Source organism: Frankliniella occidentalis, unplaced genomic scaffold (assembly GCF_000697945.3).
Source record: "Frankliniella occidentalis isolate FOCC.00 unplaced genomic scaffold, Focc_3.1 Scaffold141, whole genome shotgun sequence".
NCBI lineage: Eukaryota > Metazoa > Arthropoda > Insecta > Thysanoptera > Thripidae > Frankliniella > Frankliniella occidentalis.
Genome location: NW_026267268.1, coordinates 37,085 through 49,680, shown reverse-complemented (window position 1 = coordinate 49,680; position 12,596 = coordinate 37,085). Strand labels below are relative to the sequence as shown.

Genomic DNA, 12,596 nt, shown 5'->3' with positions numbered 1-12,596 from the left:
CCTCTCGCTCCCTTCCTTCTCTCCAGTAATCATACGGTCACTTACGCTGGCGTGCTGGCCTCAGCAGCCGCCGCCACCCGCCCGCCAAATGACGATGCCATCCGAAAAACGGCCGAGCAAGAGGATAAACGAATGGAGGGTCTTTACATGAAAGCGAGTAGTGCGTCGGCGGCTCGCAGTCCAGCCAGGACTGTTAAAAATACTGTACCAGAGTACAACGAATGTATGCTATGTTTGTGAAGGTGCGGTACATGGGCGTTGTCCCTTTTAATTGTAGTCCCCATAAGACTCCATGTTAAAGAATATTGGACTTTGGTACCTCACTGCGCCTCACTCAGTGTAATGCGGTCAGGCAAGGACTTGACTCCACGGCGAAAAAAGTTTCTTGTATTACAAAACCCGGTCTTGGATCTTATAAAGAACGCCAATGGCATCCAAGACCAGGTCTTGTAACACAAGAAACTATTTTTACCGTATCGTGCGTGTTGTGCTATTCTCTGACAGTGAGTGGGGCGATTTCGTGCCGCGACGCTGGCTCCAAATGACTAGGCCACAGTAACGTAAACGTAGCACATTCGTACGGGCAGTGCAGCGCAAAAAGAACGGTTTCAGTGTTTTTCATCGTACAATTTCCCAAAGAAGAGTTTTGTCTAAATCTTGTTTTTAAAAAAATCTCTTTTAAAGTGTTGGAGGTTGGTATAAGTGTACGTATAGACACTCTAAATTATGTGGTCCCTTGCATGGCCCTCGCGTCGCGACCAAATCCACCAAATAATGATAATTTTAAAAAAATCTCTGTAACTAGCGCGTTGAAAGCAACCCTTGCCGTCTCAGCTGGAAATGAAAGAAGAGCACGCGTCCGCTGGCAGCGATCCCGGCCGCGCCCCCGGCGCCTAACGAGCCGCTTAAACAAGAGCAGCTGCTCATGGAAAGGGGCAGCAGGGAGAGGGCGATTAGGAGAAAAGATAGAAAACGCCGAGGTGCAACAGTTGGTACTGCTGGAGTGGTACTTCCCGGCTGCTGGCTGGCCATTCATGAGGACAAACACGCCGACAGGCCTCCCCCTCGTTCCCTGGGGGGACAGGAGAGAGAGAGAGAGAGAGAGAGAGGGGGGGGGGATAGAAGGGTGCAGCCACAAAGGCGTTCACAGATGGATGGGGAAGGGACAGAGGAAGCAGATATTTTTTTCCGCTGCTGTTCGAGCTTTGTGCTGCTGAGAAGGGACCCAGACGGGATCAGACACGATCAGCACATCAGCCATCTCACCTCCTTTTCTATTTGCTCCCTAGCTCGCTGATCCTCTCTCCTTTCCATTTATTTATTTTTTATTTTTTTTATTTGTCTTTCTCCCTGCTCTTCTTCTCGCTGTTCTTCATCCCCTTTACTCTCTCCGTCTTCTTGGCGACCGACTCCTTCGGGAGTTGCGCGTTTGTTCCTTTGTCGCCGATATTGGAACTCGCTCCGCGTGTCATGAAGACTCTCCGACGTGATGAGCCAATCACAGCGGCGTTCGCTTGCGTTTGCACAGCTGGGGGACTGGTGCAGCCGCTGCATCTGTCTCTGCCCCTGGGGGCTTCGAGCGAGAAAGAGGGGGGGGGGGGGGGGGCGGTATAAAAGCCAGCCAACTCCCAGCCACGGTCGATGCTTGTCTTTTTGTGGTGCCGGTACCCTGGCGGGGCTTTCTCTTTGAAGAGCAGACCGCCCTCTGTTGGATAAAGATGCATCGCAGTGTGCTTTTTTATCGGCGGGGATATGAGAGGACAGAGGCTAGAAGTCGATAGGAGGTATAGGCTGTAAAAAAACGTACCCTCTCCCCCATCCCCTTCCCTTTGTTGGGGGTAATTACTGCTTCGCTACGATGGATGCCAGCCCGCAATCAATCACATTTTTTTAGGTGAAAGCACTGAGTGAAGTATATTTGTAAATTTGTACTTTTCCATAATTTTTTGTTGAAATTTACAATCGATTTTGTAGACTGTCAATTTGCACTTCTAATTGTAAAAAATAACAATTGCCCGATCTGAGGCAAGACGGTTTTCACGAAAGCAGTCACATTTACGCGTTTTGCATATCACCGGAATACCTTATAACGTGCTGTGCACATGGGAAGAGGCCCGAGGGTCCGATGTTTCATTACCAAACTAGTTTAAGTTAGGTAAACTGAGGTAAGCTGAGCGCAGCACGCCTTTTTCATGCCCTGAACTCCTGTCCTTTAGAAGGATGTGAAAATGACGCGCTGCAAATTAGCTCTTTTGTAGTTATGGCGCGTAGAGAGTCTCAAAAGAACCGCGTCCTAGTAAAATTAATTTCATGCCGATTCTTATCGCCTGCAAACCTATCATGCGAATATTTTACATTGCGCGCGTGTGAGAAAGTAGTGTGCAAAGACAGAAAGCAGTCGGAATGGACTGTGTGCCGCGCGGCATGCGGCGAGGCAATGTTGCTGCTCCGAGATGAATCGATAGGAGCTGACCCATCCAGGGCGGCCGGGGCGCCGCCGCCGCCCTGTGGGGCGCGCCGCCCTGTGGGGCGCGCCGCCCCGGGCGGGTAGGCATCCCCGGCTACCAACCCCCGCCCGCCCCAGTGTCCACGCAAAACAAAAGAAAAAAATAAAAAAAATTGAACTTCAACTACTTGTTTTAGCACTGGGAATGCACATACTCAGCTATAGTTAATATGCTGAGCACCAGAGCAGATTTTGGAAGGAAACAAAAAAAAATGACAAAAAGGGAAGTTTTATACTTGTTAAAAAATGACAATAGTCGGCTTGGGTCGTCTTGTACCTATACGCATTATGTGGCACTGTGCAGTGGGAGCCGCCTGTGGTGCAGGCAGTCCCGCCGGGCACGCGCGCGCTGCGGGTCTGCCTACGCGCTCGTTCGCAGGCGGTCGGTCGGGGGCCTGGTGGGCAGACCCGCACGCCCCCAGAGTCGTGCGGGATGGCCTACCCATTAGTTCGCAGGCGCTCTGCAACGAAAACAGGGAGTCGGCAGGCGGCACTGGAAAAACAAAAGGCGTTTGCTCGCACCTTTTGCAGAGGTGCTAAAGACATTTCTTCTTAGTATGTACCAACGTTTTTATCTAGTAATTTGAGTAATTTGTCAGTTACTGAGTATATTTTTATTTTTGCATGGAACTACAGATGCAAGAAATCATTAGCCATAGTAGTATGTGTTAATATTATGAAGGATTAATTGCCTTTTATTGCGAATGAGCTTTTTGAACAGCACTTACTTGAGAAAGGGTTTAAAAATGAACGAATTAAAAAATCAATTTGCTGCTCCTCCCTTGGCTGGGCGTCACCCATGGCCCCAGAGGCCTCCAGCGACAGGACCACTTGCAGCAGCCTGTATTCTCGTGAAATCGGCTCAGCGACTAAAGAGCAGCGCTTATTCATGAGGGGGGACTGTTCGAGGTGATGACAGGCTTAGGTCCCGCCTCCCTTCCCTTCCCTCCCCGCTCCTTTTTAACATATTGCGACCCTCTCTCTCCCCCCACTGAAAGAAAGGATTTTAGCAGAAACAAAAATCGGAAAGCTGCTCCTTGTCTCCTCCCACCTTTTTTTTTTTTGTCGTGTACCGCTCGGCTCCGCACTCATCAAAAAATCTTGACGCTGGGCGGCGCTATCTCAAACTCTCAGCAGCTAATCTGAGGCGGGGCCCCGCTGCTGCTGGCCGTCGGCTCGTCGGGCTTTATCTCCTGATGAGCAGGCGGGGTAGGGCAGCTCGGGCGTGCGGCAGGGGGAAAAGGAGGGGGAGATGAACGGTGTCGGGGGAGACGGCAGGAGCCTCTTGATGCCTATGGCCAGGTGGGGACGGGACTGGGGCACCCTTCCTCCCGGCCCCGCGCCGCCAGCCCGGCCCCACACCCACCTGCACCCCCTACCCCTCTTTCACACTCACGGGAGTGCCAATGGACTCCTGTCTGCCACCCCAATTAGCTCTGGTGTCCAAAGCTATTCATGCGATGGCGATGCCTCCACGTTCCCTCTCTCTCTCTCTCTCCCACACTCAGTCCCCATCCCACACACCGGACGTGCGATTGGGTCCTCAATCAGTTCATTCGAGCAGCAAAAGACCACGCAGTACCCTGACAAATGAAGTTGTTTTTCTTTTCACGGTAAATACTTTTTTTGAGGACGCACTATGTTCATAAAGCTAATATTCAAGAGGTGAGTTGAGAGATATCGCATGCACAGACAGACGGCCCCCGCCCCCTCGCTCTGCCCTCCCCCCACGCGCGGCTGCCCCTTACTCTCCGGTTGTCATCCCCAGGACGCCCCGGCGGCGGCCCGGGCTGCCGGGGAGTCTGTCGTAAACTGTCACGTGACGTGTTTGACGTCTGGGCGTGGCGGCGGCGACGGCCGGGGGTGTAGCTTCTTGGCGTTTTGGGCATCGAGGCGGCGAAGCCCGGCCCCGCGGCGCTGCCAGTGAGGGAGGGAGGGGTGGGGAAGAGGGGGGGGGGTTGACGTCGATGAATTATTTATCCCTGCGCGTTATAGGAAGTGAGAGGGGCAAAGCGAGAAAGAGAGAGGGGACTCTATTCTTTGTCGCGCCGAAGGTTACCATTATACTCTGTAGCATATAAATGTGTTCTTTAATGTAGGCCTTGTGGAGGTAATTATTGGAAATAATATACAGCTGTGAACGAACTTGCGTTTTGCTGCCCTGTGGAGTCATGTCCAAAATGCCACCAAAACATAGGCTTTGAAAAAAAAAAGTTGTCGCATTAAACCATTTAGTCGAAATAAGGAGTGTCGTTGAGTCGAGCGAGAGCCGCAGTGCTTCAGGATTTAGAAGTTTGTCGCGGTCGTTTCCCGGCCTGCACTTGGCCGCCCTATGGTGGTGGTTCTGCTGCCGGCCATGCTGCTGGCTCTGCCGCTGCGGCCCGTTTTTGTGCCCTTCTATTCAAAACCTCCGTGCCGTTTTTAATCATTTTGCCTTTCAGGATATGGACTCTCAGTTGTATGAGGAGCAGGGCAGCCCTGCCGCTTTTATTGTAGCAGTGTCACCGCAGTCAAACTTTAAAAGCCCGCTCCGCCACGGGGCCGTACTGAATGGCGTCTCCATTGATGTCGTCAGTGATAGCCGGCGCCCCCCGTCCCCTCCCCCGACCACAGGTCAGGAACACGTCAACAGATAGGGAGGCGACCGGTTGTCGAAGCAAAATGTAACAGGATGGTACACGAACCACACAATTATTTTCGGGGTGCTGTCATCGTCTGTAATTCGATAAGGCACGGACAACGTCTTTTGATGCCAAGATTCTGCAGAGAGTTAGTAAACCGAGACTGGAAGAAGAAGGGCGAGGTCGCCTAAGGAACACAGTGCCCAATCAAAAAGGCTGTGAACGAAACCGTCTTACACCCGAGAATATCGCGTGTGGTTCGTGTTTCTCCTGAACGTCAAGAGGTGGCCGGGTCAGGCCTCGCTGTCGCTCTCCCTGAAGAAGGTGGGCGCGCTGGCGGGGCGCGGCCGCGCGTCCTGGCCGTCCTCGCGGCCCCAGACGGCCTGCAGCGGCAGGCGGTACTCGGGCGGCAGCGTGTTGATGCGCGCGAACATCTCGGCGCACTGGCTGCGCAGGCCCTCGTCCGCCATGAGGCGCAGGATGCGCTGCTGCGGCGACACGGCCTGCTCCTCGTCGGCCAGCGCGGCCGCAGCGCCGCGCGCCGGCTGCCGCTCCAGCGCGTCTGCGATCTGGGGAGGGGTATGAAACATAATGGGGACTGTCCTTGGAATCCATAGCAAAAGCCCCGTAGGTTATTTTACCCCGGTTTACGAAAAGTATCAACTCCGGAAGAACGAAGGTGCATTGTGCCTTTACAAACGGCTTTAATTTTTAGAATCGTTAGAGATTTTTAGTGCCAATATTGAGGCACTCTAAAATGCTTTTTAGCACCCGTGGAGGACACGACTTGAGCACAACTCTTTTCCACGGAAGGCGCCCCTACACCCGGCTCCGATGACCGTCTTGATCCTTTGCAGAATCCCATAGGATTCTCCTCGGGATTTCCCCTTGTCCTACGTGGATTTACCACAGCCTTGTTCCTGTCCACCCAGCCCCGTGTTATCTTGCCCACCGCTTCACACAAGTTGATTCCCCATCGATGCCCCTTCCCTCCATGTTTGGTATACTCACGGCGTGCAGAATCTCGAGGAGGTACTCGTCCTCGAGCGGCTCGGCCAGCTCGATGGCCTCGCGGATGGAGGTCTTGGCCTCGAGGATGACCTTGAGGTGCAGCTCGGCCTTGCACAGCTCGACGGCCGCCACCACGGCCCACACGTTGTGGCCCACCTCGCGCGCCATGGCCAGCGCCTTGCGCGAGTGGTTGAGGCTCTGCTCCCAGCGGTGCATCTTGCTGCAGCAGTGCGCCATCTCGAAGGTGATGCACAGCCGCTCGAGCTTGGACTTGGCGCGCTTGAGCCGGCGCTCGCTCATGCGCAGCGAGCCACTGCGCAGTCGGAAAGGCATTAGGAAAAGCGTTCAGAGCAAAGCAAAACAAGGGGAAAACTTTGAGGAACTTTCATACACGGTAAAACGTGGCAAAAACAATGTCTGATTCTTCAAAATCTGTGAAGCACAACCACATTTGAGAAAAAAACTCCTCAGATTTTGAGGCAGTCTCCTCAAAAGATGCTGTAATTTGCCTCTTTTTTCAGAAGTTCTCAAAATCTATTTCTCAAATGAGGAAGATCCTCAAAGTTTCCCCTTTTCTTAAAACAAAATTGTTTCACCGGGAGCACTCTAAGCCGTGTGCGAGCATTTCGCTCGTACTCACGCGTAGTCGAAGAAGGGCATGGCCGCCCCTTCCATCATGAGGTCGCTCTTCTCGCCCGTCTGCAGGATGGTGTTGACCTGCTCGCGGCGCTGGCGCGCGCGCTCCTCGGGCCCGGCCTGCACGGCGCCGGGGATGATGAAGTGCAGGTACGTGATGGCAATGAGGTGGTAGAGCAGCGCCTGGTACTCGGCCTTGTCCGGCAGCGAGCGGCGCGACGTCACCTCGAAGAAGACGCGCGCAGCGTGGATTGCCTACGCGCAAAAAAAAAAAACAACAACAAAAAATAACACACACACACACACACACACAACTTGTCATTGTTTGATGATTTATGAAAACTTGTTTTGGAAGCAGTGGGACTGTATTACAAACGTAAACCCCGAGTATGGCACTTTTCTTGACGAGAAAACTCACATGGTATGAAAAACTTTTGTTACCAGACCTACCCTCAATTTGAGGTCCGTGAAGAAATAACACCCCTTTCAAAAGTGCCGTAATTGCTCACCTGCGCCCTTCTCTGAATCACCCGTTACTAGTGCCCAATGTCTGAAATCCCGTTAAAGCTTGCCAGTTGTCACTAACAAATGCTTTCGGCGCACCAACTCACCTGGAAGAAGAGGCGCGGGTCACCGGTGGCCTTGGAGCTGAGGATGCGCAGGATGACGCGGGTGGCGTGCTCCTGGGCCTGCTCCCGCTTGAGCTCCAGCTCCTCGTCGCGACGCTCGCGCAGCTCGGCCGACACGCGCACGGTAGCGCGTTGGTGGATCGCGTACAGCGGGCACTCCACCTCCATGTGGCCCTTTCACCCAGAATTTTGTTTTTCTTCTTAAAAGGGAAAAAAAGGACGTGCGAATGTGGAGAAGGCATTTGACCTAAGGACCGCCCGGCTCTCCAGTGGGCCACGACGGCCTGCTCGAGGGCCTGCTCCTGCTCGTTAGTGGGGGGGATGTCTGAGGCGGCAGAGGCGCCTCCGGAATGGCGTGCCGAACACGGCACGTACGTGTCCGCTATTCGGGTACCCGAATTCTACCCCTCCCCTCCCCTTCTCTCCTTTCCTCTCCCCTCCCCATCCCCCCTTTTCTCCCACGCCTCTACCCCTGCCACATCGCTCAGCGGTTAACCCTTGCAGGCCACCCCGTCCCCATTTGCCTGCCGGTCGGGCTTCTTGGGAATGGCTGGATGCCAGCAGCTCCCCCTCGCCCTTCTCTCCCCCTTCACGCCTGTTACCTCGTGACCCCCTAGGATAAAAGACGGCTGGATGCCCCTCCTCCCCCCGCAACCCTCCCATTTCCTTGCATACGCAAATTCCTTAGCAGTTTTGCTTCTGACTTCGTCTCCGTACCGGTGACCGGTTTCCCCTAGACCAAGAAGAGTTACGTGAAGTTGTCGGACGGCTGTCGACACGTTGAAAAATAAAAGATTCCCGTAAATTGTAAACGATTACTCGATAGGTATCATACTGATCAACAGACAAAAACGTAACAAGAAAGCATTCGCTACGTACACTGGAAAATCAAATGGTAGGATTCGGAGGGTTTTAATGCTTTCAAAAAGGCATCAAAAATTAGCACCTCTGCAAAGGCATGAAAACTGTCCAAAGGTGTCAAAATTTACACTTTCGTGCCTTTGCAAAGGCATAACATTCTTCAAATTATAACAGTCGTTATCAGTTACAGCGTTACAAAAAATATTTCCTGATATCGACTCAATTTACATAATCCACATAATTCTACTTGGAATATGGTGATGATATCGTCTGTCGGGTTATCGACATTCTCTCGACAATGTTCGACAGTTGTTTCATGTTGCTATGATGGGGAATTCGATGTCGCCATGAGCACAGGTCGTGAGGTTGGAGAGCTGGAATACCGGAGACCTCCCCCTCTCCCCTCTCTCGTTGCCCCGCGGTTTGTATTACAGCTTTCCCCATCCCTCCTTTTTCCGCCCTGGATGCCGGGGCCACTCGGCTTGTACAGCGACTCCGCGCACACCGTACACCGTGAATTATTTGGTCGCGTGCCAGGCGCGCGCCGCGGGGACGAACGGCGGAGGAGGAAGAGAGAAAGAGACGGATGGACCAGAAAAAAAATCTGTTCCGTTGTTCTCCGCGTCGTAAATGCTTAATGCCGTCACCGTCGTCGCCGCCAGCCCCCTTCCGACGCGTGGTGACGGCCAGGCAGTAAAGTTTTGTTTCGGAGCACGAGAATGCTTTGAACGAACTATTCGCGTTGGTAAAACTTCTCGCCACGCATTTCCTCATTTCTTTTTTCATTTTTTCTTTCATTATAAAAATTGTGAATAAGTACCCGCGTCCATCCAGTTTCCGCACACTTACCACGCGCTTGAGCATGTCGCCGTTGACGGAGTCCACGTGCCTCCGGATCCACGCCTCGCTCGCGCGGTTGGCCGACGGCAGGGCCGGGTGCTCGCCGAGGCCGTCGATGAACTCGACGTCCTCCGCGAGCGCGCCGAGGAACACGTGCGCCTTGTAGAGCCGCCGCTGGCGGAGGAACTCCCGGTACCGCTGCTCCCGGCACAGCTGCACACGCACACAACCATTAACTTGACGGGCCTCGCACGGGGTTGACAAATACTGATGAGACTCTGCCACTCTGAAAAATATTGGCAGGTTTTCAATGAGAAATGTCGTTAAGTTATACCATATTTAAATTATAAAATCACAATATTCTTCTGACAGTATCGATATCGGATTGATTTATCTTCGATGACCAAAAGAGTGAGCGTTTGAAAATTGTTGATCATTTTTGAATCAAGAAAAATAATAACGCATGTAAACTTCTAGATATTTTCTTCAGTGAGCTCAAAAAAGTTGCAACGTGTGCGTAACACCTACTTACTTGATGTACCTGCCGTTATGACTTCCAAAAAGCCTGGTTTCATATTCAGTACGTAAGTTTTGGAATGCAGTGTACCGACTGTGTATAGAGACCCTCGGCGCCCGTTCTCACGGTGCCTATGCGACGGCGGTGCCTCTGCTTGACGTCACGGCGCCGCTGTCTCCGGGCGCCTTCCTTCCCTCCTCACCTCCTCCTTGGACTTGGCCCTGGGGCGCTGCTTCCTGGGCGGCGCGATCTCGTCCTCGGGCTCGGGCCGCAGGCTGTCCAGCAGCTCGGGCTGCTCCAGTATCCGCTCCAGCAGGTCCGCCGCGGCCGCGCCCACGCACTGTTCGAGGGTCGCTATGGTCTGGCAGTGGAATTCTCAACGTGTAAGCAGTTACAGATATGTAAATTGTAGCCTTTTTGAGTGGGCAGTGTCCGGTTACGTGTCTGCTGTACCGTGTAGTACATGTCGGTAAAGTACGGCGAGTGCCTGAGCGGGGTCATGCCCCGGGCGGCCAGCATCGCGGCCTTCTCGAACTCGCCGCCCTGCCACAGCGCCTCGACCTGGGTCCGGCGCGCGCTCCTGGGCACCGTCCGCTCCTGGGCGGCGTACGCCTCCTCCAGCTGGACATCGAGACATTAAGCCTTCATTGATTGTGTTCCCCAAATTCCCTGACCTCCACCATTTTACTTTTGAAACCCAATTTTACAAAAACTAACTATAATAGAAAACAAACATTTCGATTTCAAAAAAGGATGCGTTTGTTTGTGATAGGTTTTTGTTATTCGGTGTGTCTGTGGTCGGGGGCAGATTTGTTTCAAGTGTGTGGCAAACACCACCTTTGCGAGCTCCTCCAGCGCCTCGGCGAAGTACGCGAGCTTGACCAAAGTGACCGCCCTGGGCTCCAGTGGCTCCGTGCTCTCCGGGTCCAAGTCCACAGCCACGTCGTAAAACCGCATTGCTGGAGACACATTTCCCCATTTTCCCATTTAATTTCTGTCTCATAGGTTTATGAGATGAGATCTGAATTGATTTAAACATATGGGCGGTGCTGTGCTGCTTCCCGGCGTCTTGCCTCTCTTGTACTCGCTGAGGCGGTGCACCCGCCGGCCCACGTCCAGGAACACGGTGACGGCATTGAGGACGTTCTCCTCGTCCAGGTTCATGCGCTTCGGCCGGCTCTTGTCCTCCGGCATGGTGTGTGCGGAAGGGTGAGTGTGCGTGAGTGAGAGAGAGCGAGAGAGCAGCTGGCTACTGTGCGACGGGGTGGTGGCGCGGCGGTTGTGGTGGTGGTGGTTGCCTAGTCATGCCGGGGCTGTCCGCAGGTCCGATTGTTGTGTAACAAGTGGCACGTATCGGCCCGCCCGCTCCCCGCGCTCCCTTCCCCTCCCCCGTCCCCTGTCCCACCCATCTCCCGCTCACTCGCTCCCGAAGGGGATAATGTCAAACGGCGGACGGTCGGATGGACGGGCAGACGGACAGACTGGGTCCGCTGCTGAGATGGAAATCAAGTAGACTTGCAGAGCTATACTCTCCTGCCGGGCTGCTGCCGGCCCGAGCTGGCTCCAGGGGGATCGGGAGGGATCAGCCTGTCAGAAGGGCGCGTCGCTCCCCTGAGAAGGAAGACGACAAAGTGGATCCCCGTCCATTGCAATTCGTTATTTTTTTCCTCGGTTTTTTCATTGTTTTTTGTATTTTAGTTTATTTTTTGCCCTTTTTTAAAAAAAATTGATCCTTTTTGTTTGACGAGCAGAAGCACTGTGCAATCTCATAAAGCTGCTGATGCTGACAGTGCGGCGACATAGTCGAGTTCCTCTGGACTTTACGAAACCGCGGGAAGTGTTTGAATGTGTACCGCGGACGCTTGCCTTACACTCCTCAGGCGAGTCCGTCCGGCACACGCAGACGTCCTTCTGCTGCACCCAGCGCCACGGTTAATCGCAATGAAAGGACTTCCAAGGGCCTGGAATTAACACGTCGTCGAATATGTTTTTTCCCCTTCCCCCACTTGTCGAGCTTGTTAGAAAAGTTCCTTCAAGACTCTTGGCGCGCGTCGCTTTTCGAGAGGGAGAGAGGGGGGGGGGGGGGGAGTAGGGCCCTAGCGTGGCGTGAGTGAAAGTAAGTAAGGGAGATGCGGCGCGCTGGGGGTTGCGAGGCGAGGGCGTGGAAGTGAGAAAGACTAATTGGGCTCAGAGTTGTGGGTGTTAATTACCGGAAGAGCCGCCGCGCCTTCCTCCCGCCCGTTTCCCGCGCGCCCCGCATAGCGGCCCGCCGCCGGCTCCGCGGCTGAAATGCAGACGTGTGATGTATCTCTAATAGATCAGGTGGGTGGTGCCGAGCGGCCGAGGGATGTGGCTAACACCGCCGGCGCTGGCTGCCACGCCCCGCCACGCCTCCCTCGTATCATGAGCGCGGCTTCTCCCGGCCCCCCCGTTCCTCTAATATTTATTTTAATACGTTTCGCTGGACGCGGGCCGGACGCTCCCTCCCGGCCGGCCGCACACGTACGGGCCGCCGGACCGGAATAAGTGAAACGTTGCGGATGTGCCGGACCGGAAGTGAAACACGGAATCTGCCAACGACGCGCCCGCCGCGTCTTCAAAAGCAGCTTGGGACTGGATTAATAAAATGCTTTGTTTAGGAGACGGCCTGATGCAGATTGGTTGTGATTGTTGTTCCAATGATATTATTTTTGCGCGCTAATTTTTTTGCTGTTTGTGATTTTTTGATTTCAGGATCTAATGAGGGTGGGGCAGTCAGGGTCGCGCGACAGAGAGACAGCGGCCTGCTGCTGAATATGAAAAGGTGAGCGGGGAGAGAAAAATAAAGGGAGAGAGAGAGGGGGAGAAAGAGAGAAAGAAAGAGAGAGAAAGAAAAGCGTGAGAGAAAGAAGGGAGGGTTGATATGAAAATCTGTGGCCCCTGTCGCCGTCGTCGTCCTGCGTGTGCGGGTACGGCATGCTCGGGGGTTGGGGGGG

At 53.8% G+C, this 12,596-nt stretch overlaps 2 protein-coding genes across 3 annotated transcripts in view; one reads left to right on the top strand and one right to left on the bottom strand.

Moving 5' to 3' along the window:
* LOC113213894 (uncharacterized) overlaps positions 1-12,596 on the top strand; it is a 120,544-nt gene that overhangs the window by 97,801 nt on the left and 10,147 nt on the right. For both annotated transcript variants that reach the window (XM_052270844.1, XM_052270845.1), the window contains one exon: positions 12,355-12,424. The gene's annotated coding sequence lies outside the window, so the exon portion shown is untranslated. The remainder of the gene's footprint in view (positions 1-12,354; positions 12,425-12,596) is intronic.
* LOC113213893 (uncharacterized) lies at positions 4,953-10,587 on the bottom strand. Its single transcript, XM_026433115.2, has 8 exons — positions 10,459-10,587; positions 10,075-10,242; positions 9,824-9,982; positions 9,114-9,317; positions 7,386-7,577; positions 6,779-7,029; positions 6,139-6,451; positions 4,953-5,696 (listed from the first exon to the last, which is right to left on the bottom strand). The coding sequence occupies exons 1-8, from the start codon at positions 10,576-10,578 to the stop codon at positions 5,421-5,423; spliced, it is 1,683 nt and encodes a 560-aa protein (XP_026288900.2). The 5' UTR covers positions 10,579-10,587; the 3' UTR covers positions 4,953-5,420.

Bases quoted from the DNA above. Each gene is read 5' to 3' on its own strand.
- LOC113213893 (XM_026433115.2), bottom strand. From the start codon at position 10,578: ATGCGGTTTTACGACGTGGCTGTGGACTTGGACCCGGAGAGCACGGAG. The intron at 6,452-6,778 runs GTGAGTACGAGC...CCGACTGCGCAG, and splicing joins ATGCCCTTCTTCGACTACGC to TGGCTCGCTGCGCATGAGCG. The intron at 5,697-6,138 runs GTGAGTATACCA...ACCCCTCCCCAG, and splicing joins TCCTCGAGATTCTGCACGCC to ATCGCAGACGCGCTGGAGCG.